Source organism: Trifolium pratense, linkage group LG2, assembly GCF_020283565.1.
Source record: "Trifolium pratense cultivar HEN17-A07 linkage group LG2, ARS_RC_1.1, whole genome shotgun sequence".
Classification (NCBI taxonomy): domain Eukaryota; kingdom Viridiplantae; phylum Streptophyta; class Magnoliopsida; order Fabales; family Fabaceae; genus Trifolium; species Trifolium pratense.
In genome coordinates, this window is record NC_060060.1 from 18,081,612 (window position 1) to 18,094,140 (window position 12,529).

Sequence of the window (12,529 nt, forward strand, 5' to 3'; positions counted from 1 at the left end):
TTTGGTCTAGTAGTGAGTAATTCAGGTAATACGCTATAGGTCTGGGTTCGATCCCGAGCTCATTGTAAACAAAAAAAACTTAAAAATTAACATAAAAATTTATTTTATTTGCCTAAACTAAAAAAACCAAATTCAACACTAACAAAGTACTGCAGCATGTCATGCTAGACAACAAATTTCGTTGCTTTAATCTGAACACAAAAGCCTATATATAGATGAATTAATCCCTTTGCTCTAAGCATCATCATTCACAACATTACTACCATGGCTAACTCCAAAACAATACTCCTTGCACAACAAAACCTCTTCTCTGTTTTCCTTTTAACCTTTCTCTTGTTAATCACCAATGTCAAATCAAACTCATTTTCTTTCGGCATCCCCAAGTTTGACACCAGTACCAAAAACATATTTCTCGGCGGTGATGCCAAAACCATTGATGGAGTGCTACAACTGACTAAAAAAGACCAAGTTGGAAAACCGCTTCCACATAGTTTTGGTCTCTCCGCATTTTCAGGATTTATTAATCTCTCCGACAAAAAAAGTGGTAAAGTTGCTGGCTTTACCACCGAGTTCTCCTTTGTTGTAAATCCAAAGGGTTCAGAACTTCACGGAGATGGATTCACTTTCTTTATTGCGTCATTGGGTTTTGAGTTCCCCGACAATTCATCATCAGAGGGTGGATTCCTAGGTCTTTTCGATGAAGGAACGGCCTTCAATACCTCTAAAAACTCTATTGTTGCTGTTGAGTTTGATAGTTTTGCAAATGAATGGGACCCTCAAGGGAACACACCTCATATAGGAATTGACATCAACACGATTGAATCTTCGATCACTGTTGATTGGCCAATTGATCGTCAACAAGAAGGATCAATAGGGAAGGCACGTATAACTTACACTGCTGCCTCAAAAGAATTGAGTGTGCTTGTAACTTATCCAAATGATCCCATCAAAGAGGAAGTTGGTGTATCATATCCGGTTGATTTCGCAGATATTCTATCTGAATGGGTCCTTGTTGGTTTCTCAGGTGCCACGGGCCAACTTGCCGAAACACACGATATTCTTTCTTGGTCTTTTGCTTCGAACTTGTAGTGAGCATCACAGCTGGGAGAAGAAAATAAAATGTGTTGAAAGTGTATTATTATGTTGCAATTGTTGTAATGTTTATGTTTCTAATAAAGGATGAACTTAATATATGAAAATGTTGCATTTATCAAAACTAATATTAGTACTTCACTTGATCATTGGTGGTAATTATATTGAACAAATCTGATTATGTTTAGCTAACAAATCCCCAAATACACCAATTGTTAGTTGGTTCAGTGGTGGCTGAAATCACTTGATGTCAGAACTGACCCCCGAACCAGGTACAACTGGTGGTGAAAAAAAAAATAAATACAAATCCCGAAATACAAATGGTATGTCTTACTGAAATTCTCATTCACAAAAATTACTAGGTGTTCCTTACTTACTAGGCTTGAATGATTACGAATTCTATCAACTATCAGGATATACATTCATACATAGAGGAAGACTCAAGCTCGGATAACATTACATCAAATATCAAAGATCATCAAAGATTGCTTATACACCCGACGGAGTTAAACTCAACAACCTCAACCCAAAGAAATATACAAAAATAAAATCTAAAACATACAAGTTGCACCGATTAAAATTATACACTAAATTAAAAAAAAATAAAACCGGATTGTAGGATTCCATTGATGCCATTTCGAAAGTTATAATCCCATTTGTGCGTGTTGCCTCAAGCATATGCCTTGCCTTATAGGGTTTTTCATCAGCATCCAATGGAAACGTATCTTCCAAAATACAAATAAATTAAGACAATTAAATCCAACACATTGATTTCGAGTGGTTATTTAGCTCGCGGCCAAACCTTATATTGTTGAGGCCCCATTCTCATACTAAAAATAAAATAAAAATTAAGATCATTAAAGATGGTTATGCACCTGAGAGAGTTAAACACAAAATCCTCAACATAAAGAAAAATACACAATAAAATATGAAACATACAAGTTACAACGAATTAAAACCAAACACTAAATAAATAACAGTTTAACACAATGCAAATGAAAATTTGTAAATCCTAGTTCAGTTGATAAATGCCGATATCGTTAAGTTGGACAACTTTATCAGAGTTTAAATTTGGAAATGTAATTTTTTTTTTGTGGTGATTGTCACTTCGTCTATAAGAAAGAAAAAAAAAACTAAATGTGCCATGATTTTGGTAGTATGAATGAATTAGATTGTATACTAGTTCAAGGGATTAGGGCATTGTTGTTGTCCGATCACTAAAGTGTGAGTTCTTTTTTCACACCCCCACCATTTATCATGTGCCCCCAAAAATGACAAAAATATTCCCTCGTTATCTGGGTGGCAAACTGGTGAGTTTGCAACCTATGTAGCAAGTGACATTTTTTTTACTCAACTTGTGTACTTTTCACGTCCCCAGAAGAAACAACATTGTGATTTGAAAAAAATATCGTTCGCTACCTAGGCAACGAATACTATTCACCTAGTTCACTGTGTAAAATGAGAACACACTTGCTATATATAACACGAGCCTCATCACCTTCCCCTTCATTTCCACAGTTGCTCAAAAACTCAAATTTCTCTTCAAACCTTCCAAAACCCAAAAATCATTGTTTTCTTCGCATTTGTGTTTGAAATCCTTAACAAGTGAACACCAAAGCCAACAAACAACAGATTAATGCACATTTGCTCCAATCTTCACTTGCATTTGCGTTATTTTTTTCTTGACCGATGTTGTTCGTTGTCTACAGAGCAAACTAAGTTAAACATATTCGCTACCTAGGCAGTGAATGATGTTGATGCTGATGATCTGTTGATGGTTTTTTGATTCTCCACTAAAGAAGAACTCGAGGAAAAATGGAAAGTCGGGGGACGCGAGAGAAGCACATTAATCTGTCTGAATACAACCTCATTTTGCTCATAACTCATAAGCCCTAAATACCCAAAATAGCTTTTGTCATTTTCATATCAATTAAATTATGTTTCAGGCCTTGACAACAAAAACAAGTTTTTTGTTTTTAGTCTACTTGACATTAAAAAAAATTAAATATTTTAGTTTTATTGATATTAATTCTCATGTTCCTAGAGAAAGAGGTATCCGATAATTCAAAATCCGACTATCAGATAAATAAAATCTGACCAAATTAAATATTTCAATTTTTTTGGTAAACCAAAGGTATCCTCCGCGCGCAACTACAGACTAATCCCCTTGAGATAACTAAAATCCATTTAAGGAGTTGACCTTAAATATTTCAAATTTTAATACATTAATTTCACACATATTTATAAAATTTACAATTTTTAAAAGTGTTCTGCCTTTCCCATTAACTTAATTTTATTACTACTAGTTGATAAAACCTATAATGATTTTGTTTACTTGGTCAGGCATTTATAACTCCAATCAATCAGATGTATCTGTAAAAAAAAAAAAAAAAAAATACTTCATCGTAAATGTCATCTGTTATTTTATCTATTAAAAATTTTAAATTGCTTACCATTTTTGCAACCAATGTTAAGGGGTCGAACAATTTACATTTTAATTAATAAGGGCCGAACATTAATCTAACTGTTAATCGCCAGTTTAACTGAAAAAAAAAAAAAAAACAGTTGGTAACTGATTTAATTTACTCCGCCAGTTTTGTGCTAGAGACAAATGATCCGGCCAGTACAACTACTCAATGACACCCTACTTTTATTCAAAACTTTAAGATATTAGGGTTTATTGGTTATCTAACTTATAAAATACTCAACCTTCACTTTTTCAAATAACATGTGATTTAACTCACCTCACACTTGTCACAACAATCTATCTCAATTTTTTATACTCCCCATTTTAGCAGAAGTTTTTTTCATCCATACACTTATACTATTGTTACCGGTGCACTCAACATAACATGTCACCTGACCACCTTTGTTTGAAACACTTTCGATACAAATACAAGGAGTCAGTAGAAACCCTTCGTCAACCAACCAACTTTGATATCACTGTTGGGTTATGATGAGGGGGCAACCGAAGAATTATCTATATTGGACTTAAGAGAAACCATATAAGTGACTATGACATTACACTTTTACCTAGAAGATTAAGATATTAGGCTTAACACAAAGTAACTTATCATGTGCATGCTAGACATTTTCGTTGCTTTACTTTGACCAAAATTGCTAATTATTTTCCAAAAACAACATTAAAAATAATTCAAAACACAAAAGCCCCTATATATAGATGCATTAACCCTTTGCTCTAAGCATAATCATTCATAACATTACTACCATGGCCAACTCCAAAACAATGCTCCTTGCAACCCAAAACCTCTTCTCTGTTTTCATTTTAACCTTTCTTTTGTTGATTACCAATGTTAAATCAGAGACATTTTCTTTCACTTTTCCCGAGTTTGACAACGATACCAAGAGCATTGCCCTCGGCGGTGATGCCATAATAAATGGTGGAGTGCTACAACTAACTAAAAAGGACCAACTTGGAAAACCAATTCCACATAGTTTTGGCCTCTCCGCATTCAATAATATTATTCATCTCTACGCCAAAAATGGTGAAGTTGCGGATTTTACCACCGACTTTTTGTTTGTTGTGAATCCAAAGGGTTCTCAACTTCACGGAGATGGATTCACCTTCTTTATTTCATCATTGGGTTTTGAGTTTCCGGACAATTCATCTTCAGAGGGTGGATTCCTTGGACTTTTCGATAAAGAAACTGCCTTCAATACCTCAAAAAACTCTATTGTTGCAGTCGAGTTTGATAGTTTTACAAATGAATGGGACCCTCTCTTCCCAGAGAACTCACCTCATATAGGAATTGACATCAACACGATTGAATCTTCGATCACTGTTCCGTGGCCAATTGATCGCCAACCAGAAGGATCGATAGGGAAGGCACTCATAAGTTACAATTCGGCCTCAAAAGAATTGAGTGTGCTTGTAACTTATCCAAATAGTCCCGTCAAAGTAGAAGTTGGTGTATCTTATCCGGTTGATTTCGGGGCTGTTCTGTCTGAATGGGTTCTTGTTGGTTTCTCAGGTTCCACAGGCCAACTTGCGGAAACACATGACATTCTTTCTTGGTCTTTTGCTTCGAACTTGTAGAGAGTATCACAGTATGGGAGAAGAAAAAAAATTGTGTAATCAAAGAATATTACTATTGTTAAGCTGTTTTTATGTTGCTAATTGCTATTGTTGATTTTGTAATGTTTAAGTTTCCTTAATAAGAATGAACTCAATTGAATTTATGAATATGTTGTGTTTTGTTAAATTAATAGTACTTCACTTGATCAATGATGGAATAGAAACAATCTACTAACAACCTGTAATTTTGGCTTGTTTATGCACTTGCTAATAAGATGCTACCAATGCATGTTGTAAGGAGTTCACTCATATCATATAAGAGAGTGAGCTCAATTACCCATTTACCAAAGTCTGCCGGCGTAGAAACCTCGTTGTAGATAATTTGTAAGTTTTTTAAAGAGAGATTCTTTAAACTTTAAGGCATGTTTTAACTCTAGTGAATACGAGAGACACATTGAATTAGTACGAGAACGAGATGACATAAGCACGAGTTTATAAGTAGAAATAATGGTCCTAATGACAGAGATGAAAACAAAACTATTGCAAACTCCATTGTAGCAAAGCCTAAAGAAAGAGAAAAAGCAACAAATGAAATGTGGCTAGGCAGCGGAAACACACAAAGGTGCTCCTCTAGGATCGAAAATAAAAACCATGATTTATCGATCAAAAGCATAATGAAACTATACATGTGACGCGATCTCAATGATAAAATGACTATTTGTGTTAATTTTGTACGTGATTCTTATGAAAATAATTATTTATGTTAATTTCGATGATTAAATGCGATGAAATGTTGGTATTTGCTTAAGTGGAGGAATAGAATAATTTTTTGAAGCAAATTTATATAAGGTCGAATAATATATCCAAAGTGACACAAAGATTCATCAAAGATATTAAAGATTATTATAATATGGAGGAAAAAAAACTCAATATTGGTGGTGCGTGTAAGGATAAAGGTGGGATTGCTAGATGTAGCAAACTTTTTCATGATTCAGATGGTGAATGGATCAAAGACTACACCAAGAAAATTGGAGCTTGTGATCATGCATACCTTACATTACATGTTGAGATGCTGGGATTATATTTGGGCTTAGACATGGTTGGATGGGAGCCTATTTCCCATCTTATGGTGTAAAGCGATTCAAAGATTTTGATAGCCATCATTTTTAATAATTTTCAAGCACATTAATGGGACGTGGAGAAAAAAAATATTAATGGGACTATTCCGACTATCGTTCATTGTCTTTAGAAGTTGTTAAGTCAAAAGTGACATCTACAAAATCAACCATATTTGATGATGACTTATTCGCAAGTGTACGAATATCGCCACGTAGTAATAAAAGAATATCGATCCACAGGGATTGCGCGATCTAAACAAGTAAATTCGTGTCTATAAACGTATTAAAGATAACACACATATTGGGGGTTTGGTTTGAATGATGTTGTTTGTACGAAAACGTTGAGAAATCAAATGATTAAGAATGAGGTTGGATCGTCAACAATTCCCTAAACAATAGTATTCACATGCAATTCAATTGTATCGTAATGAACCACTCGAATGTTACAACTAGATCAACAATATGGTGAATCGCAATCTCTTGTCAAAATCCACCCTATCCTCTACCGATACTTCTCCAATCTCTTGGATGGAAGCTACCGGTAGCGAAGTATTTGAAAACGCGTTGATCGTATGCTACATTCTATGTTTCAATCTCTCGACCGGAAACACTCAAATGCACAATGAATTCAGTTCTGATTTTAACTCATACTCTCATACATAATTAAAATCTAGGTTCATTGCAAGATTGATTAGAAATTGTAAAGCATTAAGGACAGAATTTCATTGAATAACATTCATAAGAGAGAGATTCAATCACAGATACAATTGATTACAATGAATACATTAGTTTAGTTCATCATGATCCAACCTCAATGGAGGTCTAGCCTCTCATGGTGAAGTAGCTCAATTCTTGCTCCAACTTCAAGGAATCAGCTCCCATGATGTTGAACGCTTCCAATCTAGCCACTCCTCACCTCTGGAACACAGGATCAGTCTTCAAATCGTGCCTGGAACTCCCAATATCAAGATCAGATTCAAAAATTTCGAACCCAGATGCAGAAAATCGAATTTCCTTATATAGGAATTGAAACACGCCGCGCGTCAGATCCATCACGCCGCGCGTGGTTGCTGATCACCATCCTGCGCCGCGCGTGTAACGTCCCACGCCCCCGGCGTAGTTAATTTTCCTTTCATCACGCCGCGCGTGATCAATGCTACGCCGCGCGTGGCACTAGTCAAAGAGCAATCCTTTCTTGATCAATACTTCACGCCGCGCGTGATAGGCATCACGCTGCGCGTGATCAGAGTGAAAACTTGGGCTCTCTGAGACCTTCATCACGCAGCGCGTGATGGGCTACGCCCCCAGCGTAGTTCAACTGATATTTTTCCTGCATCTTTTCCTGTTTTCTTGTGTATCAAGCAATCTTGCTTCCGAGTTGATTTTCTCTTCATTTATTGCTTAAAAACTCTAAAATAAGCCTAATGTTCCTCAAATAAGCATGGATTATGAGAGTGTGACGATACATCATCATTTGACATAAAGGAAATATGAGTGTTGCAGTTGGTTAACAATATGTACAAATGATACCCACAAGTCGGGATTAAGTATAGCGGAAAAAAAATCTTCAATCACAAAAACCTTATTAATGACAAAAATAACGAATGCTTAAGAGATACTACATAAAATGACAATTAACTTGAAAAAGAACATCCTAATCAAACAGAGGGAGTAGTATACAAGAAAGCATATGTATACAATATTAATATTTGCCGGATATTGCAACAAGGCCAAATCTGAAATAGACAATGTTTTGCATTGGACTGTCCTGAAACTAAGTTTCACTATAAGTGTTATTTTCAAAGCAAGGATAATGGCAACATCTATCGAGACGGTTAGACAGATGCTTCAATTCGATCTTTGCTAATGAACGATGAGATTGATATTTTTTAGATTAGTCGGTCTTTTATTCAGATACGTACCGAGTCTTAATTAAATATCTTGTCTTTGATTTTTTTTTTCTCTTCATATTTTATTAATATCCAATTATATTATTGCCACTATAATAAAAATAAAATCAAATTGGTGAGCATATTCCTAAGTATTTCACCCCTTCTTGTATGGCTGTGGTTTACAAAAAAGGACATTCAAATTTTGGAGAGTTTGTACTTGTAAGTTTCCAACAATTTTTTCCTTGGTTTTTCCTCCTTAATTTTAATTAGTTGGCAAATGGCAACACACCTATACTATGTGAGTTGCATGTCTTATTCTTTATTTCGGCAATTTATTTTACTTTATTTTCTTCTAGACGGCAAATGCAACAATATAAATTAGCTTACTCTTCCCATTGCTCTTGCATAACAAAATGGCTTTTTCCAACTTCAAATCTAATCCCATACAATCTCGAGTCCTTTCTTCAGCAATCTTGATTACTTCTCTCTTGCTACAATACCACAATGTCGAGTCACAAGCGTCACCAACACGATCAGAAAACGTTGCTTTCAGCATAACACAATTCGAGGAAGAAAATATTGACATACTTACAAGGGGTGATGCTACAATCTCCGGAGGCATTCTAAGACTAACAAAAACTGACCAATATGGTAAACCACTCCCTAATAGCGTTGGACGTGCAACATATGCCACACCGATTCACATTTGGGATAAAACCAGTGGAGAACTAGCTGATTTCTCCACTGGTTTCTCCTTCATCGTGAACACAAATGATGAACCACTTCATGGAGATGGATTTGCTTTCTTTATAGGACCGGTTCATTCTGACTTACCAAAAAATTCAAGCGGAGGGTATCTTGGTCTTTTCAACCCTGAAACCGCACATATTCCATCGAAAAATCCTATACTAGCTATTGAGTTTGATGGTTTTACAAATGTGTGGGATCCTCCTTCATCGTATCAATCTCCTCACATTGGGATTGATATTGGGTCTATTGATTCAGTTGCATATACACAATGGCCTATTAATTTTGTGCAAAAAAATCCTATAGGAGAAGCTAGTATAAACTATAACTCTGAGTCTAAAAGCTTGAGTGTGTTTGTGGATTATCCTGGGACTGAGTGGAATTCAACTCATGTCTCATTTGTTGTCGATTTGAGAAGTGTTCTGCCTGAATGGGTTAGAGTTGGATTCTCTGCTGCTACGGGACAATTGGTTGAAACACATGAGATAATTAATTGGTCTTTTGAATCATCTTTGTAACATGAAACCCTATTATATTTGGACAATGGAGATTGTGAAAAAAGGGAAAAAATCATAGGTGAAGATGACATCTGATTTAAAGATTCATCCTTAGAAACAAGATATGATTCAATGGCTCTACACATGTATAACTATATTTTATATATTTTATGTTTGTTTTGATTTAACTTTTTATATCAGTCCTTAGTACTCTCTTTTAAGTTTTAATTCATTATTCTTGAATTGAATTTTGAGTTATACTCCACCGGTGACATGACAGAGTCAGAAATTTTGAATAGTGGGGGCACGAGTACGAAGTAAATAAAATCTGATTAATAATTTTTTTTTGAAAAAGAAAATCTGATTAATAATTGTTTTACTAGAAATCAAATTTGGATTCTTCCAAACAATTCGTCATAGGAGGATCTCATAATTAACTACTTGAACTCAATTTACGTACTCATAATATGATTTCAATTACTTTCTCATTTTCAATATCAATAAAAACATCTATGTATAAGTAACTAAATAATCATATAACAAAAAATAACTTTTTCGTTAATGGATCTAATTTTATGATTAACTCAAACAAGTAGGAAAGTGGAAAAGGTCCAGATGGAGCATGATCCAGTGACATTTAGGTCCAGATGAAAGTTATATTGTAGTCAAAATTGATGGTGTATGAACATTTTGGGACATTTGGATGAAGGACATTATGATTTATTGTTATGATTATTAAAAAAAAAATTCATTTTAGTGTTTAATAAAAAAAAATAAAAATCAAAGGGAAGGTCTGCGGATTTATTTGTGGAAACTCATTTCCTGGGGAATTATTACGGATTTATCTGCTGGGGATTTTCCTACGGAATTTACTGAGGATTTACCTGTAGAATTTTCTGCTAATTGGTTTGCATTTTCGGCATCAAATTCTGCAGGAAACAATTACCCATAAATGTATTAGCTGGGAACTAAAATCTTTGAGAAACTCCGTAGGAAACGTATTACCTGCAGATGTTTGGTCCAAATCCACAGGAAAACAGCAAATTTCAAATTTGCAGAAAACTAGCAAATTTCTATTAGCGAGGTTATTCATTCATTGTTGATCTTTTTCTAAGTATTGAAATTTAAATTTATTTCATTGAAGATGAATACAAGTTGAAGTTGGAATATCAATGTATAGTTGAGAATTGACATTAAAAATGGCCACCTTTGCAAAATAAGGAGCAACTATTTTAACATATCGATTTCACCTAGAAAACTCCGAGAGTTATATTACAAGCAAAAGATAGAAAACAACAAGACGCAAAGATGAAGCCTAGCTCGATGTCATGAAGGAAAGACGAATTGAAAGCATCCACCACTACTTTGAAATCTATAAAAAAGTTTACATTAGTCAAATGATCCAATTCCATTGTAGCCAACAAATCCCAAACTTAATACCACCATTTTATTTTAAAATAAGACCTATAAATTTCTAAAGAAATAAATTAGAAAACTACAAACTTCAAAGGTTTGGTATAGTAGTGTGCTAAAAAATCAGGTCTTGAATTCGAGAGGTAATTAATTCGAGTCCCGCTAGTATTTTTGGAGAGAGAGGTAAATATAAATATTGTCGTAAGGTTTTTTTTATTAACATCAAAAGTATAATATATATTGGATGGATAAATAAGTACAAATTTAATACTACACCCACATTTTGGATTAAGTACAAGGGGTACTATAGACCCAAGCCACGAAAAGATAAGCAAAAGAGAAAAATTCAAAGCGGGGGTTTAGAAAGATAATGTGCTCTATCTAAATATACAATCTATTGGATTAGTGCTCCATTCATATATAATAAATTCATGTCGCACCCTTTTTTTTTTCTCACTAACCACTTTCAAGAAGTCCTTTTTAGTTGTGTCAAAACATTTTTCAAGTACCGAGACCTTTGATGAGAATATGAAATCATTCATTGCGCTCCAAATAAATATTGTTGTAAGTGTTCTTTGAGCGTAACTGCTCTTTGAGAGCTATTGGAGAATAAACAACAACATAACATTCCTTTTTCAATAAGAGCCTTCCCTTGATATTCAATTGAGTTTGGGAGGGAGGTAAATATTAATACTTTTGTAAGTGCTAGCTCTTTGAGCCTTCTCTAGGTATTCAATTAGATTTGAAGGAAGATAAATATAAATATTTTGTAAATGGGTTTCTCTTTAATTTTCTAGATGGAACATTGGAACGGTCTATTGCGTAAAAAAAATGGAACGGTGGCATTCAATTAGTTATACATGCATGTGGGAAATGCTATAGGTATCCCAAAACACTCTTTTAAGAATCTTAAGATAATAATGTTACTCAATTAGTTCTCTTTATGTTTTCAATTTTATAAGGGTCATGCTAACCGGTGCCTCCGGGGCACTGGTTAAGGAAACCAAAAACAGAAAGTTTTGAAAAGAAAAATACATTTTTTAAACTTTCGAGGAGTTGACTGCACAAACTCCAATGCCAAATTACTATTTTTGCATCCTTAACTAGTGCCCCGGAGGCACTGTTTAGCATTTTCCATTTTATAATCAACAAAATTTATGTCGGGATTTGAGGGGATTTTTTTTACAGTAGAGAATTATTTTAATATATATTAATTATAACTTTTATTATTATTATTATTATTATATATTTATATGTGGTTCAATCTATCAAATTGATTTTCTTTGTTAGTTTCTAAACCTATACTCCCTCCGTCCCAAAATATAAGCAAAAGTGAGTCAACAAAAATGAATGTATTTGGTCCAAATCTTTAACCAAATACATTCATTTTTATTAACTCATTTTTACTTATATTTTGAGACGGAGGATGTATACCATAAAATTTGAGAACTTGTACGGTCGTTAGTGGCTCCTCTTGTATACCATTCAAAACTCCCATAATATTTTTTGGAGAATGTTAACTTGTGCCCTTAAGGGCACATGTTAAGAAGATAAATGTGGAAAAAATTTATTGAACTTGTGGTGTATTCAATTATCTAAACATTAAATTCTTTGTATCATTAAATGCAATATTTCTATTTTTAGGTAGCTTAACATGTGCCCTTAGGGCACAAGTTAACATGACCCATATTTTTTTTCACCAAATATATATCCCGTCCCGGTGAGCATCTATTA

General features: G+C 34.2%; 3 protein-coding genes across 3 annotated transcripts; all 3 read left to right on the forward strand.

Annotated features, from left to right (window-relative positions):
• Positions 1 to 264: 264 nt before the first annotated feature.
• LOC123903760 (lectin 8-like) lies at positions 265 to 1,089 on the forward strand. The gene has a single exon (XM_045953360.1). The coding sequence runs from the start codon at positions 265 to 267 to the stop codon at positions 1,087 to 1,089; it is 825 nt and encodes a 274-aa protein (XP_045809316.1).
• Positions 1,090 to 4,321: 3,232 nt separating this feature from the next.
• On the forward strand, positions 4,322 to 5,149 carry LOC123903761 (lectin 8-like). Its single transcript, XM_045953361.1, has one exon. It carries the CDS (start codon positions 4,322 to 4,324, stop codon positions 5,147 to 5,149), a length of 828 nt encoding a protein of 275 aa, XP_045809317.1.
• A 3,402-nt stretch (positions 5,150 to 8,551) lies between these two features.
• Positions 8,552 to 9,403, forward strand: LOC123903762 (lectin 10-like). Its single transcript, XM_045953362.1, has one exon. The coding sequence runs from the start codon at positions 8,552 to 8,554 to the stop codon at positions 9,401 to 9,403; it is 852 nt and encodes a 283-aa protein (XP_045809318.1).
• The last annotated feature ends 3,126 nt before the right edge of the window (positions 9,404 to 12,529 follow it).

Excerpts from the sequence above, each read along its gene's own strand:
- LOC123903762 (XM_045953362.1), top strand. The coding sequence starts at position 8,552 with ATGGCTTTTTCCAACTTCAAATCTAATCCCATACAATCTCGAGTCCTT.
- LOC123903761 (XM_045953361.1), top strand. The coding sequence starts at position 4,322 with ATGGCCAACTCCAAAACAATGCTCCTTGCAACCCAAAACCTCTTCTCT.
- LOC123903760 (XM_045953360.1), top strand. The coding sequence starts at position 265 with ATGGCTAACTCCAAAACAATACTCCTTGCACAACAAAACCTCTTCTCT.